Raw genomic sequence first — 15,993 nt, forward strand, 5'->3', positions numbered from 1 at the left:
TCACGATCTGTCTTTATGGTGTTTTGTCTTGTCTTGTTTCATGTTTAATTTTGTAAGGTCTTCACCTCCTGTCTTGCCTGTTTCTGTCTGCGTTGTGTCTTGTTTGGATTTGTCTGTGGTTCCCTGTCGTTAGTTTCCCTGGTGTGTCTGATTACCCAATTGTGTTCACCTGTGGCCCCTGTGTTTTCTCCTCCCTCCTCACCTGTGTCTTGTTTGTGTGATTAGTCTTGTGTGTATTTAAGTTCTGGTTTTTCTGTCTGTCTTTGTCGGTTTGTCTTTTGTTGTTGACTGTGGTCACCGGTGAGTGTTCTGTCTGTCCAAGTTCTATTAAAAGTATATCAGTTTAATCTGCATTTGGGTCCTGCTTCCTTCGCTCTACCGTGACACAAAGAGCCCATCAGCGAACCCCGCCCTCTGATTCAACATCCTGTGAGAAAAGCAACAATATTGAATTTGTTCATATTTAAATCTGCACATTTTGCTAGATAAAAAGCAACTTCTTTATATTTATTTTACAAATGTGTACTTCAGGATGTTGTTGCACATGCTGGGATTGTGTTGCAGGGGACTTTGCCTCTTTGCGTCGATGGGATCTGGATACATTGCCACCTCCGGCTCAACAACAGTTTTACACTCGAAAGTCATGATTCAAAACAGGTACAGGCAGAAACCCAGGAGCCAGCTGCTCCTTGACCTAAATCTGCCTTGCTACTGTAGCCTGATGTGCACATTGAGTGTCTCTGTGCGTCTTTGTGTCTGTGTATGGTTGGTTGTCAATTTGAATGCCACAGGTATTTGAAGGAGGGGGTGTAAGACTGAAATGGTGCTTTCTGGCGATTACATCTGCACCTCCATACAAGCATCGTGAGTTAGTGGATGACATGTGCCGACACATCAAAGGTACGCTGCTATTAAATGTATAATATGTAACATTAAAACCAACCAGACTTTTGAAAGCGAGAGAAATTCAATGTATTAAAATATATTTAAATGGCTCGTTTCATCTGGTTGCTTGGCATGCACATGCTAAAATATGCAGCCAGAAGTTTTTTATATTTATATCTAGTCTTAGGGAAAAAACAATATGATACACTTTAGATGTTGGTTGTCTTTAACTTTATATTTGAAATTGATGAAGAAGTTTAGGCTTGGAATTACTGGATCTTAGGATGTTGGAGGAACAAGCTGAGAAAAACGTCAGCAGTTAGCCCTCAGCTCCCACATCCTATCTGCAGAACAGCATTATTTTTCGGGTATTTTGCCTTTAATTGATAAAGCAGCTATACCTAGAAAGAGGGATTAACATGCAGCAATTGGCTGGAGTACGAAAACACTGATACTGAAACTGCTTTATTCAGTGTTTCTACCGTTTATAAGCAGTGGGTCAGTTTGTTTTGGAAAAGAGGAGACTCAATACAACTCCCTGTAAAATCCTCCAGAACAATAAACACTGACGTTTTCCAAAACTGTCCTCATAGATTGCAATGTGATGAAGACAACAATCCCCATGATCCAACGCTCCCTCACAACACCACTATACTCCATCTTTTGTTGTTTTAATTTGATAGGGGCAGAAAACGTCATATTGTGTGTTAAACTGCCTATAGGCAATCCGTATAATTGATGTATTTCTTCTACTTGACTCAAACAAAAGTGTTAATGTGTCTCACTGTCTGCACTTTTGCAAGCTTCAGGTAAATCAGGCAAAGAGCTGGCATGTTGGGTTTGTCCCACAGCATTTCCTGTCTTCATGCAGCACCCTTACAGAGCCTGGTCTGTCTGGCCACTGCATCCCACCAGGAACAGACACGCTGGGCCAACATGCTACGAGCTGCAGCACAACATCAGAGCCCCGGTACACTTCTCTAATTGCCGCTCCCAATCACAAGACAAAATGCCTTCAATGCCGTTTTTGAAGTCAATCTTTTCTTTTAATAATGTATTGTCTTGCCAGCACTTTGGTGTGAAGCTTCACCTGACACCAGGGCCTTCTTAGATGCTGTGTCATCTTTGAAGAGGCTTAGAGGAAACTGTCAGACCGAGGTACATCCAGTGGGTGATGGGGAAGAGGTGAGCAACCATCCATCGAGAAAAAGTAATCTTCTAAACCTTGTTGCCACCCATAAATACTCCTTCTCTCATTTGTTGTACATTTTAAGCCATCCATCTCGCTATTGTTTCACAAAAGGTTTGGTATTTTCTCCTGTTTATGTTGTATGATGTCCTGTATTAGTCTTTTGCTGTTTTCTGCTATATTTGACTGTTATCTGAGCCTGTTTTATATGCCATCTTTCCACCTCTCTTAGCCCTTCAGATTGTTGGTAAGCATTGTAATGGAAGAAGTGATCCCCTTCAAGCAGCAAGTATTTCCCCGTATTATTGCATCACAGCAGGAGGAGGAAAGCCTGGATTACTGTGAGTGAAAAGGACGAATAATACCCTGCATGATTTTCTTTGAAACTCCAGTTTATGTATTTATGCATGCCTTGTAGTTGCTGTCGGAGGTCTACAGGATGACAAAGCAACAGGTAAAAGCTGCTGCAGGACAACATCGCTCACATGATCACAGGTCAGTGTTTTTGGCTAAGTCAGAGGATGGAAAAGGAGACTTCAGCATCTTAAACCTTTTGCTGTTTCTCTTAGAGGTCATGTGTGAGCCGATGTTAAAGTCTCTCCAACACATGGTCATCCCAAAGCGCGACCGTACTCTGCAGGAAGTGGCCGCACCCACCTGGGATGGATTTGCTTCAACCTGGCAATACTTCCTGGAGACATGTGAGGACATGTTACGTTCCCTCCTGGACTAGGGGAACCAAAGGGAAGTAACAAAATATAAAATAACCGGGCGAGAGAAAAAAGGAGAAAACTGATTGCTGAAGCCACAAGGTGATGTTTAATAAGCAAAAAGTAAAGAGGGCTCACCAGCCAATTTGCAAAGTAAACTTAGGGTAAACTGTGAACAACTTTCTTATAAAAGAAAGTGACTAAAGTAAAACAATACGCACAGATACACTGGAGCACATCTCCTAATAATTAACAAAACACAGGTTAACTAGCAGGCCTCACACAGAGATAGAGACACCACACTACACATGCTGCACACATGCAGCCCAGAGGAGAAGGAGAGAGAGACTGCAGCCTTTCTCAGGTCCTTTATGGAGGCCCTGATTGGGGATTGGGAGCACCTGAGGGAGAGGCTGCACCTGGAGGGAGACAATCGGGGGAGAGAGACAAACACAACACGGCACATAACAGGTCCCATAGACCTGGATCAAAAGGCACATCATTGAAAAAGTTGCATCAGGCAAAACAATTATTGTAAAAGAAAATGTAAGAAGATTTTTGTGTACAGAGGATTACATTCATCAAATTCAGTGCTATCTTCCAAGCTACTGTAGTCATAGGGACCCACATTTGAAACGTAAGATCACAGACAAGTAACTTTTAACCTTTGATTTTTTTCTACGTCTCCATGTCCCTTCCGGGGCTCCATAGTTCTGGACATAACGTTGGTAGCTGAAGATTAAGTATTTTTCGAATAAAGTAACAACAGAAGAAGGATCGTTGATCAACATCTCCCTCAAGGGACAGGAGAAGTGTTTTCATAGTTTCATGTCTTTATTTGACTGGCAGCTATGCAATTGAGTAATTATGTGCTGGAATGTGAAGAGTTTTATGAGGCCCAGGGCGTAAAGAATTTTAATGGACGATTCCGTCATGTTGCTTTTTAAACATTAATAATTATAATCAAGAGTGATGTGTGAAAATACATGTGGAAACATTATCAAACATCCTACATAATCCTAGTTTGAAAAAAAAAAAAAGTGCGCACAAATCCAAGGCTTGTACAGAGCTACACTTTAATGTGAACTGTTACAACTAAACTGGCAGCTCTTTAGAAATACATTGCCCTTTAAAGTTCATGGAGGGTTTAATTCTTTCTGATGGCATTGCTAATAAGGTTTTTTCTGTATCACAGATCCTGATGCCTCTGTGTGGCCTTGGCCCAGACGCTGCCCGGATGTGGAAGTGCCTTGACGGGCTGGAGGGCATGTGTGGCTCCAGGAGACATGGGGTGTCCACAGTGGGGTCTGGAGGGCTTTGCTACTTAAAGCTCAGAAGGCTCTCTACAAAGTAAATCAAACATGTTTGTGTATCCAATTTAAAAACGAGTGGCATTTATAAAAAAAAAAGTACCCTTCTGTCTTTCACATCCCTCCTCTCTTTTTTCTCTTGCAGGTGGTTGACATGTATGCTGTGATGTTCATCGGTTGCTCTCTCGATATCAATGCTTCTTTCTAGACTCTTCCCAGATCACGGCAGTGTTGTGTAGGATCAGAGAGAGAGTAATAAAGGTGTGTAGCAGTAGGGAAACAGCTGCTTTTTTACGTCATTAAAACCAAATTCATGTCTCTGTCTGTCCCTGTCTCAGCACCTGGAAACAGAACTATTGGCTCTTCGATCTCAGTTGATTCTAGAGGCGATCCTGCAGATTACACTGCATGTGTTTACACGTGGTGTAGGTGAGCAGGTACATGTTTTTATATCTTCAGATGTGTATGATAATCTTTTGGTCTCCTTTTTGTCTTTCTCTTGACTATATGTATAGTATACTGAGTATACTGTATGCCATGGTGAGCATGCCTTTTACATCCACCCTGACATCGTCTTCCACTCCATCCTGAGAGAAAACCTGACCGCTTACATCCAATCAGTGATGAGGAACTTTTTATATACTGGATAAAAACAGTTGAGATGTCGATGACAGGATTACAACTGAATGTCCACCCCCCTTTGAAACTATTGCCATCTTTGATTGCAACACTTTGTCCCCCCTACAGTGATGAGGTGCTCCCTGCCACAGCAGCTCATGCCTCTCCCTGTCAGCTCCTGCTCTAGTTTATCTGAAACAGCACACAACAAGCTGCTGCCTCCTACTGACTGTATGCAGAACCTCTGCCACACCTCTGAAGGGTCCACCTCCGGATCTGAAACACTCACACCAAGCATTAACTCAGAAAATGCTGTAAATCACACGTCTTCACTGCTGGATGCCGGAGAATATATCTGTCTCACTGACTGAACCATGACAAATATACAACTTTAATGGAAAGGAAACAAATCAACAGCTTTGTAGTGAGATTTAAACCCACATTAAATCTACAGTACAATCTGCTTTATTCATTTAGCATGCACTTTCCCTTCAATTTGTAGTTAAATGTGTCAAGAGAGTCACTGAATCTCTGCCTTACTGCATTTGGCACACTTGACAGCAAGCTTCCAAAGAAGAAGTGAAAATTGAAAGAAAATACAATTGCTAAGAGATTTTTCAAGAGAACAGTACTTTTCATGAAACTTGTTGAAGAATTGTTGGGTCCACAAAAGACAAGGACTTATAAGGCCATTGTCCCTCCAGCCAAGTTTCAGAAAGTGACATTAAAAAAAAAGCGTCTTAAGACTCAATACTTAATATTGTCCACAATCATTATTCATCACAATTATGCAATGGGAAATTATTACAAGGAGATAATTAATCTGTGAAGGGATTTTGGAATTTAAATAAGAATAACTGACATGAGACTTTTAATGTGTGAATTGATTTAGTTAGCACTTGACTGTATGTCAGGGAAGTTATTTCAAATGTTTGTAGTAGGTTAAATTGACTTTGACTTTGATTTCGGATGTGTACTTTGTAGAAAGTCCCTCGGCACTCATCTGTCCTACGGCTGCAAACAGAGAACAATGTAAGATGTCCTGCACGAAGTCCCGGATGAGTTTATTTTATTGAAAATTAGTTTGTAGTTTGTTGCTTACCTAACCACGTGTGTCAGGCCTGCAGTACAGTATACACATGTACACGCCCATGCTGCTTCCTTTCTATTTCCTACAGCTGGATTTATTCTTAAAGGGGAGGACGTCCTATCACAGAGGGAAGCGTCTTTTTGGCCCACAGGGGGATATTTGTGCAACGTATAACTCAAAAACCTACCAGGATCTCATTGATTTGCTACACAAAGCTCAGAAATGTGGGCCTACGAGTTTATTTTGAGAACACCGAGTTCTCCTTGAACGAGTCCAGACCTGACCTTTAATTCAGCCAGCTCCTCCGCCATGTATCCAGTGTCGGCGCAACACAACAGCGGCAGCCTTAGCTTCCACATCCTCGGTGCCCTTCTCTGTCCGCTGCGCCTCTCGCGAGTTTATGTCCCCTGCCATGCCCCGGGCCACCTCACTGCTGCCCGCCCTGCTGTGCGTTCTCCTGCCTGGACCGAGCCGGGGGTATTTCCCCGAGGAGCGCTGGAGCCCCGAGTCTCCGCTCCTCGCCCCCCGGGTCGTCGTCGCGCTGGTCTGCCGCAACTCGGCGCACTCACTGCCGCTGTTCCTCGGAGCTCTGGAGCGCCTCAACTACCCGAAGGAACGCATTGCGCTGTGGTGAGTGTCATCGCTGTAAACACTGACAAATAAGTCTCATTGACACAATATGAGACTATATTATGGAAAACTTATATAAAGTATTTGAAAAAGTGTCAAAGTGTGTTTCAACACAGTGTGGTCTCATTGATGGAGCATCAGATACACGTCAAGCCAACGAAGGAGACTATAGAATAGATAGAAGGAAACTTTTGACCAGGTGGGGACGCTGTGTTATTATCAATAAGTGAGGAAAAGCAAAAGTGCTTTAGCTCCACACTACAGTATAATACACAATTAATTGGCGGTGAAATTAGTGAAAGTGCAGCATGAATACAGTCAGGGCTGGACTGGCCATCTGGCATACCGGGCATTTTCCCGGTGGGCCGACGTGCCTTTTGGGCCGACACGTCATTTTATTTTTATTTTATGAAGTCCCGGCCCATAAAACGGGTAGATTGGCCCTCTGTTTAAATGTTTTTAGTAATTGACACTTACGCCCTATTAGTGCTCGGTCACTGTTCGCTTTGTGAGAGGGTTTGAAGGTCTAATTTCTAATGATTGATAGTTACACATAGGCCTACTTGTGGTATGTATTAGTTTTGTTTGCCCCTGGTACGTAAAAAGGATAATAATAGCGTTTTTAAAAAAAAATTATACTGAGTTATTCTTCTTGTCAGGAACCGCTACTATTCGTTTGTTTTATGGATTTGGGCCGGTCTGGGTCTAAATGCCAGGGCCGATTTGCTGTCCCAGTCCAGCCCGTGTATTGTAGTGACTTGACCAGAGGCTCTCGGAGGGCTTGTTGTGCCAGCAGACTCGCCTGTAAAAAGTTCCATTCAGTCACAGACCGTCTCTCTCGTTGCCCCTCCGTTTCCCCCCTCCACCCACCCTCGCATTTTCATTCCACTCCCTCTTCTTCTTCCACACCTGCTTTTTACAGACTCGACACAGCAATCTGTGAATCTGCCTATTAAAAAGCCTCAGCAAATGTTACCTTCCTCATTCTCTTTCTGTCCCCCAGCCCCCATCCTAAATTATTCCTGGCTCGACTGCTCACTTCCTCTTGTCATTTTGATCTTGTGCCAGTAGATCAGTTCTTAAAGATTAACATAATCTTTTCATCAGCATTAAGTCCTGACCGGTTAGATACTATTTCTTTGGCCTCAAGGTAAACACCGGCAATGGCCTCAAGCAGAGTTGTGTTTAATGTGACTATGGATTAAAATGAAATTCAATCCCATGAATTGAATGTTTGATCCAACAGAGTCTCTCCTCTGAGATTGAATGCTGAAATGAACTTTTCAGCAGGAGCTAGAATGCGGGATCAAGTGTCTGTTTAAACAAAACTGGATGTTGAGCGCTTTCCCTTGTATCACAGCCAGAACATTCAGCCTGTGTGCCTGAGTCTGGCTCTGCCCATGTGGCAACTGGAGCCCAGTTTTCTGCATGGTTGCTTTAATCTACAACATATCTCTTCCCTCAGTGGAAGAACAGAGAAGCATCTAAAATGCAGCATGAAAGACATAAACTGTGCTGCGAGCCGGCCACCTGTCGATACCTGCAGTTATCAGCCTGACAGGTGAAGATGGAGTGCTTGGCAAGAGGCAAAAGAGAGACACACACGTACAGTCAGTGTGTGTGTTCTGCATGATGGATATTCTCTATTAATCTGCCATTTTCCATCCCTCTGCCTCTTTCTCTGCTATCGGTTTATGGCAGGCATGCAACCACATATATCCTCTCCATAAACCTTTTTTTATTAACTACCTCTGCTCATTCAAAACTTCACAGCAGTCTGAAATGGAAAGGTAGCGAGAGAGGAGGAAGATGGATTGTGGATTGTTGAGTTGGTCACATGTAGGTGCTGGACTCCACAGACAGATGGGAAACTAACAGTCGCAGCACGTCACTCAGTACATGACAGGACTGGGAGTAAATCAATTTCTCTCATATGTACACATTCTTTCCCCCATTCCTGCTTTCTCTGTGCCTCGGCCCCTTGCTGACACAAACTTTGATTTGTTATGATAACAGAGACAGCCGACGAATGGCGCTGTACCGCTCCACAGCCCCTATTGTCTGTCTGCGATCTCCTTTCTCCCGCTTGACGTTGGTGATGTGCATCTCTGCTGTAATGATGGCTAGACAAAAGATGGATAGTAAATCAATATTTTATCATTGTAATATCTTCCAGAATTTAGAGATATATCTTAAATGTACTTTTTCCATATTGCTTTAAGGTGCATTCATTTGTATTCTTATGTGAATGGTTTTATAAAAGGGGCGACTTTGGCTTTGGGGTTTTCTACCAATCAGAAGGTCAGTGATTTGATCCCCAGAACCTGCACTCAAAGTGTCCTGGAGAAACTTAAAGGGGCCATATTATGCTTTTTTTTAGGTTTTCCTTTTCCTGCAATCTGTTATAGGTTTTTGTGCATGTAAATGGTCTGCAAAGGCTGAAATCCCAAAGTTTATCTCCCACCGCCCCCAACAGCGCCGGCCAGCTAACCAATCAGAGCAGACTGGGCTCTGGTTTCAGACAGAGGGTGAAAATAGGTGCTGCAGCACAGGCAGTATAAGAAAAAAAGACTTTTGGAACAGTAATAATATAAACATATCACATTAGAGGCACACCACACATTACAATTATGAGACCTGAAAAGGACCATAAATGGGACCGTTTAACCCCAAATTGCACCCGTAGGCATGTCTATGGTTTAGAAGTGTACGTTAGTGGCTTTGAATTAGAATCGTAATTACATTACGGGTGAATGTTCTTTTTATCTTCTTTAACTATGTTTATGTATGCACCATGACCATGTACACCAAGGAAAATTACGCCTATGTGTTAACCTACAGTACTTGGCAATAAACCTGTTTCTGATTCTGATAAATGGTTAGACTGATTTCCATTTCACGTGCTGCCCCCAAATAGCCCAAAACATGATTTCCTTGCAGCTTTATTGTCTATCAATCAATCAATCAATGTTTATTTATATAGCCCAATATCACAAATGTTACATTTGTCTCAGTGGACTTTACAGTTTGTACAAAATATCAGTATGACAATACGACACCCTCTGTCCTTAGACCCTCACATCGTACAAGGAAAAACTTCCGAAGAAAACCCACAGTTTAAAGGGAAAAATGGGAGAAACCTCAGGGAGAGCAACAGAGGAGGGATCCCTCTCCCAGGACGGACAGACGTATAATAGATGCCGTGTGTAAATTGAAAAGATAATACATTTGCAACATAGGTAGTCCAAATGTTTGGAAATGCATGTGTGTATAATAGGAAGATGAATCCACGAGGATATCCATCCAGGACCTATGATCCAGAACCACAGCCACGACTCAAGATCCAGGGCTCGCGATCCAGGACAGAGGAGCGCAGGATCATCCATGACTCCGGATCCCGGCATATATAGACACCAAAAAGAAAGACATTTGGGGAAGCTGGGTTAATCGGAACATGAGAGTACACAGGTATAGATAGAGAGAAGGAAGAAGTAAGATGTCCCCCGACAAACTAAGCCTATATCAGCAAAACTAGGGGCTGAATCTAATCAGCCCTAACTATAAGCTTTATCAAAAAGGAAGGTCTTAAGCGCACTCTTAAAAACCGATAGGGTGTCTGCTGCCCGAACACAAACTGGAAGCTGATTCCACAAATGTGGAGCTTGATAAGAAAAGGCTCTGGCTCCCATTGTACTTTTAGAGACTCTAGGAACAACCAACAACCCTGCATTCTTGGAACGCAATGCCTTAGTAGGACAGTAGGGTATAATGAGTTCTTTAAGGTAAGATGGCGCCTGCCCATTAAGGGCTTTGTAGGCGAGAAGAAGAATTTTCAATTATATCCTGTGTTCTATAGGGAGCCAGTGTAAGGCAGCCAGAACAGGAGTAATGTGGTCCCTTTTCCTAACTCTGGTTAGTACACGAGCTGCAGCATTTTGAATCAGCTGAAGCTTGACTGACTTCTTGGTACACCCTGATAATAAAGAGTTACAATAATCCAGCCTTGAAGTAACAAATGCATGGACTAGTTTCTCTGCATCGTTTTGAGGCAAGATATGCCTGATTTTTGCAATGTTACGTAGATGGAAGTAGGCGGTCCTTGAAATTGATTTTATGTGGGCGTTAAAGGATAAATCCTGATCAAATATAACACCAAGATTCCTTACAGTCTCACTGGAAGCCAAATGAATGCCATCCATAGTTAGTATATCTTTAGATAATTTGTTTCGTAGATTCTTCGGGCCAAGTACAATAACTTCAGTTTTGGTCGTGTTTAACATCAAAAAGTTTAAGGTCATCCACGTTTTTAAGTCCTTAAGGCAGTCTTGAATTTTATTTAGATGATTAATTTCATCAGGCTTGATTGATAAATATAGTTGAGTATCATCCGCATAACAATGAAAATGTACAGAATGATTCCTTATAATATTGCCTAACGGAAGCATATATAATGTGAACAAAATAGGTCCGAGCACTGAGCCCTGTGGCACTCCATGGCTAACTTTGGTTTGCGTGGAAGATTCATCATTGACACATAAAAACTGAGAGCGTTCAGATAGATAGGACCTAAAGCCTAAAGCAGTTCCCTGTATGCCATCTAAGTGCTCTAGTCTTTGCAATAAGATATCATGGTCGATAGTATCAAATGCAGCACTGAGATCGAGCAAAACAAGAATAGAGACACGTCCCTTGTCAGAGGCTATTAGAATGTCATTTGTGACTTTAACCAGAGCTGTCTCTGTGCTATGATGTGTTCTAAAGCCAGACTGAAAATCTTCAAATAAATCATTGTTTTTTTAAGTAATCACACAACTGTTTTGCGACCGCTTTCTCAAGAATTTTTTGAGAGGAACGGAAGATTGGAAATAGGTCTATAATTGGCTAAAACCTCTGGATCGAGGTTGTGCTTTTTAAGAAGCGGTTTTATCACTGCTACTTTGAATGATTGTGGAAACATAGCCTGATAATAAAGACATATTCATAATATTTAATAAATAAGTGCTAATTAATGGAAAAACTTCCTTCAACAGCTTAGTTGGAATTGGGTCTAACATGCACGTTGATGGTTTAGAAGAGAGAATCATTGAATTTAATTGTTCAAGGTTTATGGCTGAAAAGCATTCTAGTTTACTATCTAGTGTAATATTAGAACTTACGTTTCCGGGAGCTGTTGATAACACTATACTGGTCAAAGGCAAGAGGTCATTAATTTTGTTTCTAAGAGTAACAATTTTATCGTTAAAAAAGCACATAAAATCATTACTACTGAGTGCTATGGGAATAGAAGGCTCAATCGAGCTATGGCTCTCTGTCAGCCTGGCTACAGTGCTGAAAAGAAATCTTGCATTATTCTTATTCTCATCTATTAATGAAGAGTAGTAGGCTGCTCTCGCTTTACGCAGTGCTTTCTTATATTCATTGAGAGTAATATGCCAAATTAAACGAGATTCTTCAAGTTTAGTGGAACGCCATAACCCGCAAAATAAAGCAAAAGTCGAGACAACTTCAAAGGTGAAGTTGTCTCGACTTTTGCTTTATTTTGCGGGTTTCGGCATTATGCCATGGAGCTAATCTATGTTGTTTTATTTTCTTCTTTTTCAATCATTCTAGTCATACACATCACTAGAATGATTTTTTAAAGTTAGCCTATCATCCATCCTTACTATGGCATTTTCCACTTGATTGACGTACAGGTAAGCTAGTCTGAGATCTCATATTTTCTAACACGCAGTTCACCACGCATGCTGCAAATCACAGACAAGCTGATTACCTAGTTAGCCTTCCAATGTATATAAAAATATCCCAAAAATGTACTGAGTTGTATTGTGCCATACGGGTTCATGTATTGTGCCATACGGGTTCATGTATTGTGCCATACGGGTTCATGTATTGTGCCATACGGGTTCATGTTTCATGGGTTCAGTTATGAGGGGGCCTCACCTCATCATCTGAAGCGCAAATGCGGCGCACTATGATGCGCTTATGCGGAGCAATTAGTGTAAGCGCGCCACAGCTTATCCACCCCCCCCGGCTTGCGACAGAGATTGGGCAACGGCGGCCCTGTAGGTAGATCATTTGGACTTGGTCATTTTAAAAGTAGCTCCCAAGCTGAAAAAGTGTGGGCACCCCTGCCTTAGTGTATGCAACTGATTGTGATCTTTTGTCTATATGTAAGGTAACATTAGCATATAACGGCACATCACTTCATGCTGTTAGAAAAAGCATTATTTATGTGGATGCGTTAGCTGACTGCAAGAAATGTAAGAAGCAAACAAGAAAAACAAAGGACCTCCTGCTGTGCAAATGCTATTGAGTGACAGAATAATAACTGCTGGCAAATATTTATGAACAAGTCATTATTGTGCACAGGGATGGCTGTGGTGCATTGCAACCGAATAAAGGTGGAATCACTGAATTAAAAAAAAGCAGTTTTCAGGAGCAGGCGCGGTGTAATATTGTCGGGACCAATTATGTTACAGTGATTCACATCTGTGCATCCCTAAAACCCCTGATATAAGCCCCTCGAGGGAGATTTGTGATATTGGACAAGGTAAATAACATTTATTTGACTGTATTATTGTTGGAGTATAACATTCAACACTGTCACTGAATAATTTATCCATAGATTTACCCCTTAGCTCAAGTAACACTGGATCAATTTAAAGAGTAACCTACATGGGGTGGTACAGGTACTGCAAGGTACTCTCACATTTAAAGGAGTTCTTATAAGCATAGAAAAAAAGTTTAAATCACAAAACCCCCAGAAAATGTAGGTTCATTAAGCAAAGATATAATAGAATACAGAAATGTGTGGACAGATCTGTGCAACAGTACAACATTGTTAAAAAATATAAACTAAAAGAGGGACGTTTGGCTTAGAATACAGAGGAAAACATGCGATTTTGCTCTTTCTTTAATAAATGTATTAAGAAATGTTCCCTTCTTACCCTCTCGCTCTCTCTTCCCACTCACCCCCCCTCCCCCCCAACTCCCCCGGCAGGGTGGCGACTGATCACAACACAGATAACACCACAGCCATCCTCAGAGGACTGGCTTGTGAAGGTGCAGAATGACTATCACTATGTGGAGTGGAGACCTGATGATGAAACCAGGTAGTGTGTGTGTGGTGTGTGTGTGTGTGTGTGTGTGTGTGTGTGTGTGTGTGTGTGTGTGTGGTGTGTGTGTGTGTGTGTGTGTGTGTGTGTGTGTGTGTGTGTGTGTGGTGTGTGTGTGTGTGGTGTGTGTGTGTGTGTGTGTGTGTGTTGTGTGTGTGTGTGTGTGTGTGTGTGTGTGTGTGTGTGTGTGTGTGTGTGTGTGTGTGTGTGTGTGTGTGTGTGTGTGTGTCTCTCTGTGTGTGTGTGTGTGTGTGTGTGTGTGTGTCGTGCTTTACTAAATGGGTGTGTCTGTGCATGTCTCCCAGTGCCTTTGAAGACGAGGTGGGGCCTAAGCACTGGAATAATCTGCGTTACGAACACGTAATGAAGCTCCGTCAGGCCGCGCTGGAGACCGCCCGTGAAATCTGGGCCGACTACCTGCTGGTATGTTATCATCCACGCAGCAGCTTCAAAAGCCTCCTCTTATTATGCAGCTACTGTCGGGGATGTCTCTGATGGGTGGTAAATTAAGCTGATTCGTGGGACTTAAATCCATTGTCGAGTACACCTGATTACAGCTGTTAAAAGGGTTTGAATTTGAAAATGAGCAACGCTTGATCTTCCTCATATTAGAAGAATGGGAACTGCATTAAACAGACAAAACTGTAGATGTATTTATTGTTGGATTTGAGTTAGTCTAAAAATCTTTTGACGCTCTTTGTCACCATAAAGTGTTTCTTTGTGTTTTAAATTAGCCATTTTGTTACATCAGATTTCATTACTGATCTGGGTTGATGTAGCAAAGTAATTGAGAAGATGTAATGATGCTAGAGTTTAAATATTTGTTTGTCGTCAGTTTTATATATGAGAGTTAACTGTAAATATAGGAAGAAGCCTTAGCAATGTTGCTATGCATTTTTCTATGTGGGTTGATCTAGAGATTTGTCTTGTTTTTCCCTCCAGCTTAAATATTTCTCAAAAAGATCTGAATACCACCTGTATGTGCACTATGGAAACATTACGTGAAGATAACATTTTCCAATATCAGTTTAAGAGTGATCTCAGTTATAATTGGCTTTATTTAAACATATCATGGCTGAAGAAAATGTAGACTCAGAGCAGTCTTTATTTACAGCAGCTGGCGAGACACATCCCGGTGGACAAACACAAAGGTTAAATTATGAGTTTAGGCATTTTGAAATTACATTTTTCTCAAGACATGGTAAAACAAGTGCAGTCTGTCGGTTAGCATTGTTTAAGGTTCAGGGCTGTGAGTTATAATGAGTTGTTAGGAGGGATGCTGAGGCTCAATCAATCTTTTAGTGAGAGCAGGCGACACTTTGTCTGTGCTCGCATGATTATGTTTGTGTGGGATTCTCGTCAATATCGTGCCCTTCTCTCTTGTCTGCAGGTGGCTGACTGTGACAACCTGCTCACCAACACGGACATGTTATGGAAGCTGATGAGTGAGAACAAGACCATTGTAGCGCCCATGCTGGAGTCCAGAGCTGCATACTCCAACTTCTGGTGCGGCATGACTTCACAGGTACTGCAGATGATTAGTTGTTATGCTGTTTAACCACCTATAGAGCTGCTGGTATAGCTATTCCTCACAGTTCCTTCACATCAACTTCCTGTTTTTTGCAATACCACCTCCATGTGAAATTTACACTTTTGTACTGATAGGATTTCTATTATTGGATGCACAGTAACTTTGTATGTTCATGTACATCAGGGGTGCCCAACCTTTTTTGAACCGAGAGCTACTTTTAAAGTTGCCAGTCTGCCGAGATCTACCAAATAGAGAGGCGTAGCCATTACTGACAGCCTACTACCAGGTAAATACACACTTCTACTTGTATAAAACTGACCTTTGTACGATTAATACTCCATAAAATACTGCAGATCCTTTATCTTACCTCTTTCTAATCTACACACATACAAGTATTTAACTGAAGTTACACAACAGTGTTGTTGATACAGAGTTTGAGTTTATTCACACGTCACATACTACAGTGGGTAATGTTTAAGAAACATTGAACAGTGCTGCCACATATGACACAGGGAAAAAGAAAAGACTCTGAACCCTTTCTTTTCCATTATATAAAAATAGTGTTGCTACAAAAGTATACATTCGGCTTACTAATAAGACAACTCAGATCTGAAGCTACTCAGGAATCTGCTGCCAACGTGCAATAAAAAAGACAAAATTAATAGAATCAAACCATTTTTTTGTTGCATTTTAGTAGAATATAAAAATAAATGCCTTTAAAATAGGATGCAAGCAACTCTAGTTTCTTAACCTGAATTGATAATAGACTATAATCAATTTAAACAGAACAGATCTTAATGTTTGCATTCTTATACCATTTTGTACAATAATTATAATGAATAAGTTCAAACAAACTAAAACTTACAGCTGATTAATAACGGTATCTAACTTGAGTTTTTATTATATCAAAAACCT

The 15,993-nt window shown here is 41.5% G+C and overlaps 2 protein-coding genes across 2 annotated transcripts in view; both read left to right on the forward strand.

The window, feature by feature from the left end:
- The first annotated feature begins 804 nt into the window (after nt 1-804).
- On the forward strand, nt 805-5,541 carry LOC117561731. The gene is made up of 7 exons (XM_034239300.1): nt 805-900; nt 1,689-1,855; nt 1,955-2,070; nt 2,307-2,321; nt 2,493-2,775; nt 3,980-4,134; nt 4,240-5,541. Exons 2-6 carry the CDS (start codon nt 1,717-1,719, stop codon nt 4,036-4,038), a joined length of 612 nt encoding a protein of 203 aa, XP_034095191.1. The 5' UTR covers nt 805-900; nt 1,689-1,716; the 3' UTR covers nt 4,039-4,134; nt 4,240-5,541.
- A 412-nt stretch (nt 5,542-5,953) lies between these two features.
- Nucleotides 5,954-15,993, forward strand: part of LOC117561730 (procollagen galactosyltransferase 1-like) — a 28,025-nt gene continuing 17,985 nt past the window's right edge. Inside the window, 5 exon segments of the mRNA XM_034239299.1 lie at nt 5,954-6,432; nt 13,433-13,478; nt 13,480-13,544; nt 13,853-13,970; nt 14,938-15,072. Coding sequence (XP_034095190.1) covers nt 6,203-6,432; nt 13,433-13,478; nt 13,480-13,544; nt 13,853-13,970; nt 14,938-15,072 — 594 coding nt within the window. The 5' untranslated portion in view covers nt 5,954-6,202.

Source organism: Gymnodraco acuticeps, unplaced genomic scaffold (genome assembly GCF_902827175.1).
Source record: "Gymnodraco acuticeps unplaced genomic scaffold, fGymAcu1.1, whole genome shotgun sequence".
In the NCBI taxonomy this organism is placed as follows: domain Eukaryota; kingdom Metazoa; phylum Chordata; class Actinopteri; order Perciformes; family Bathydraconidae; genus Gymnodraco; species Gymnodraco acuticeps.

Coding starts and splice junctions, on each gene's coding strand:
- LOC117561731 (XM_034239300.1), top strand. CDS start 1,717: ATGTTGGGTTTGTCCCACAGCATTTCCTGTCTTCATGCAGCACCCTTA. Junction 1,856..1,954: donor AGCACAACATCAGAGCCCCG/GTACACTTCTCT, acceptor TTGTCTTGCCAG/CACTTTGGTGTGAAGCTTCA. Junction 2,776..3,979: donor GCAATACTTCCTGGAGACAT/GTGAGGACATGT, acceptor TCTGTATCACAG/ATCCTGATGCCTCTGTGTGG.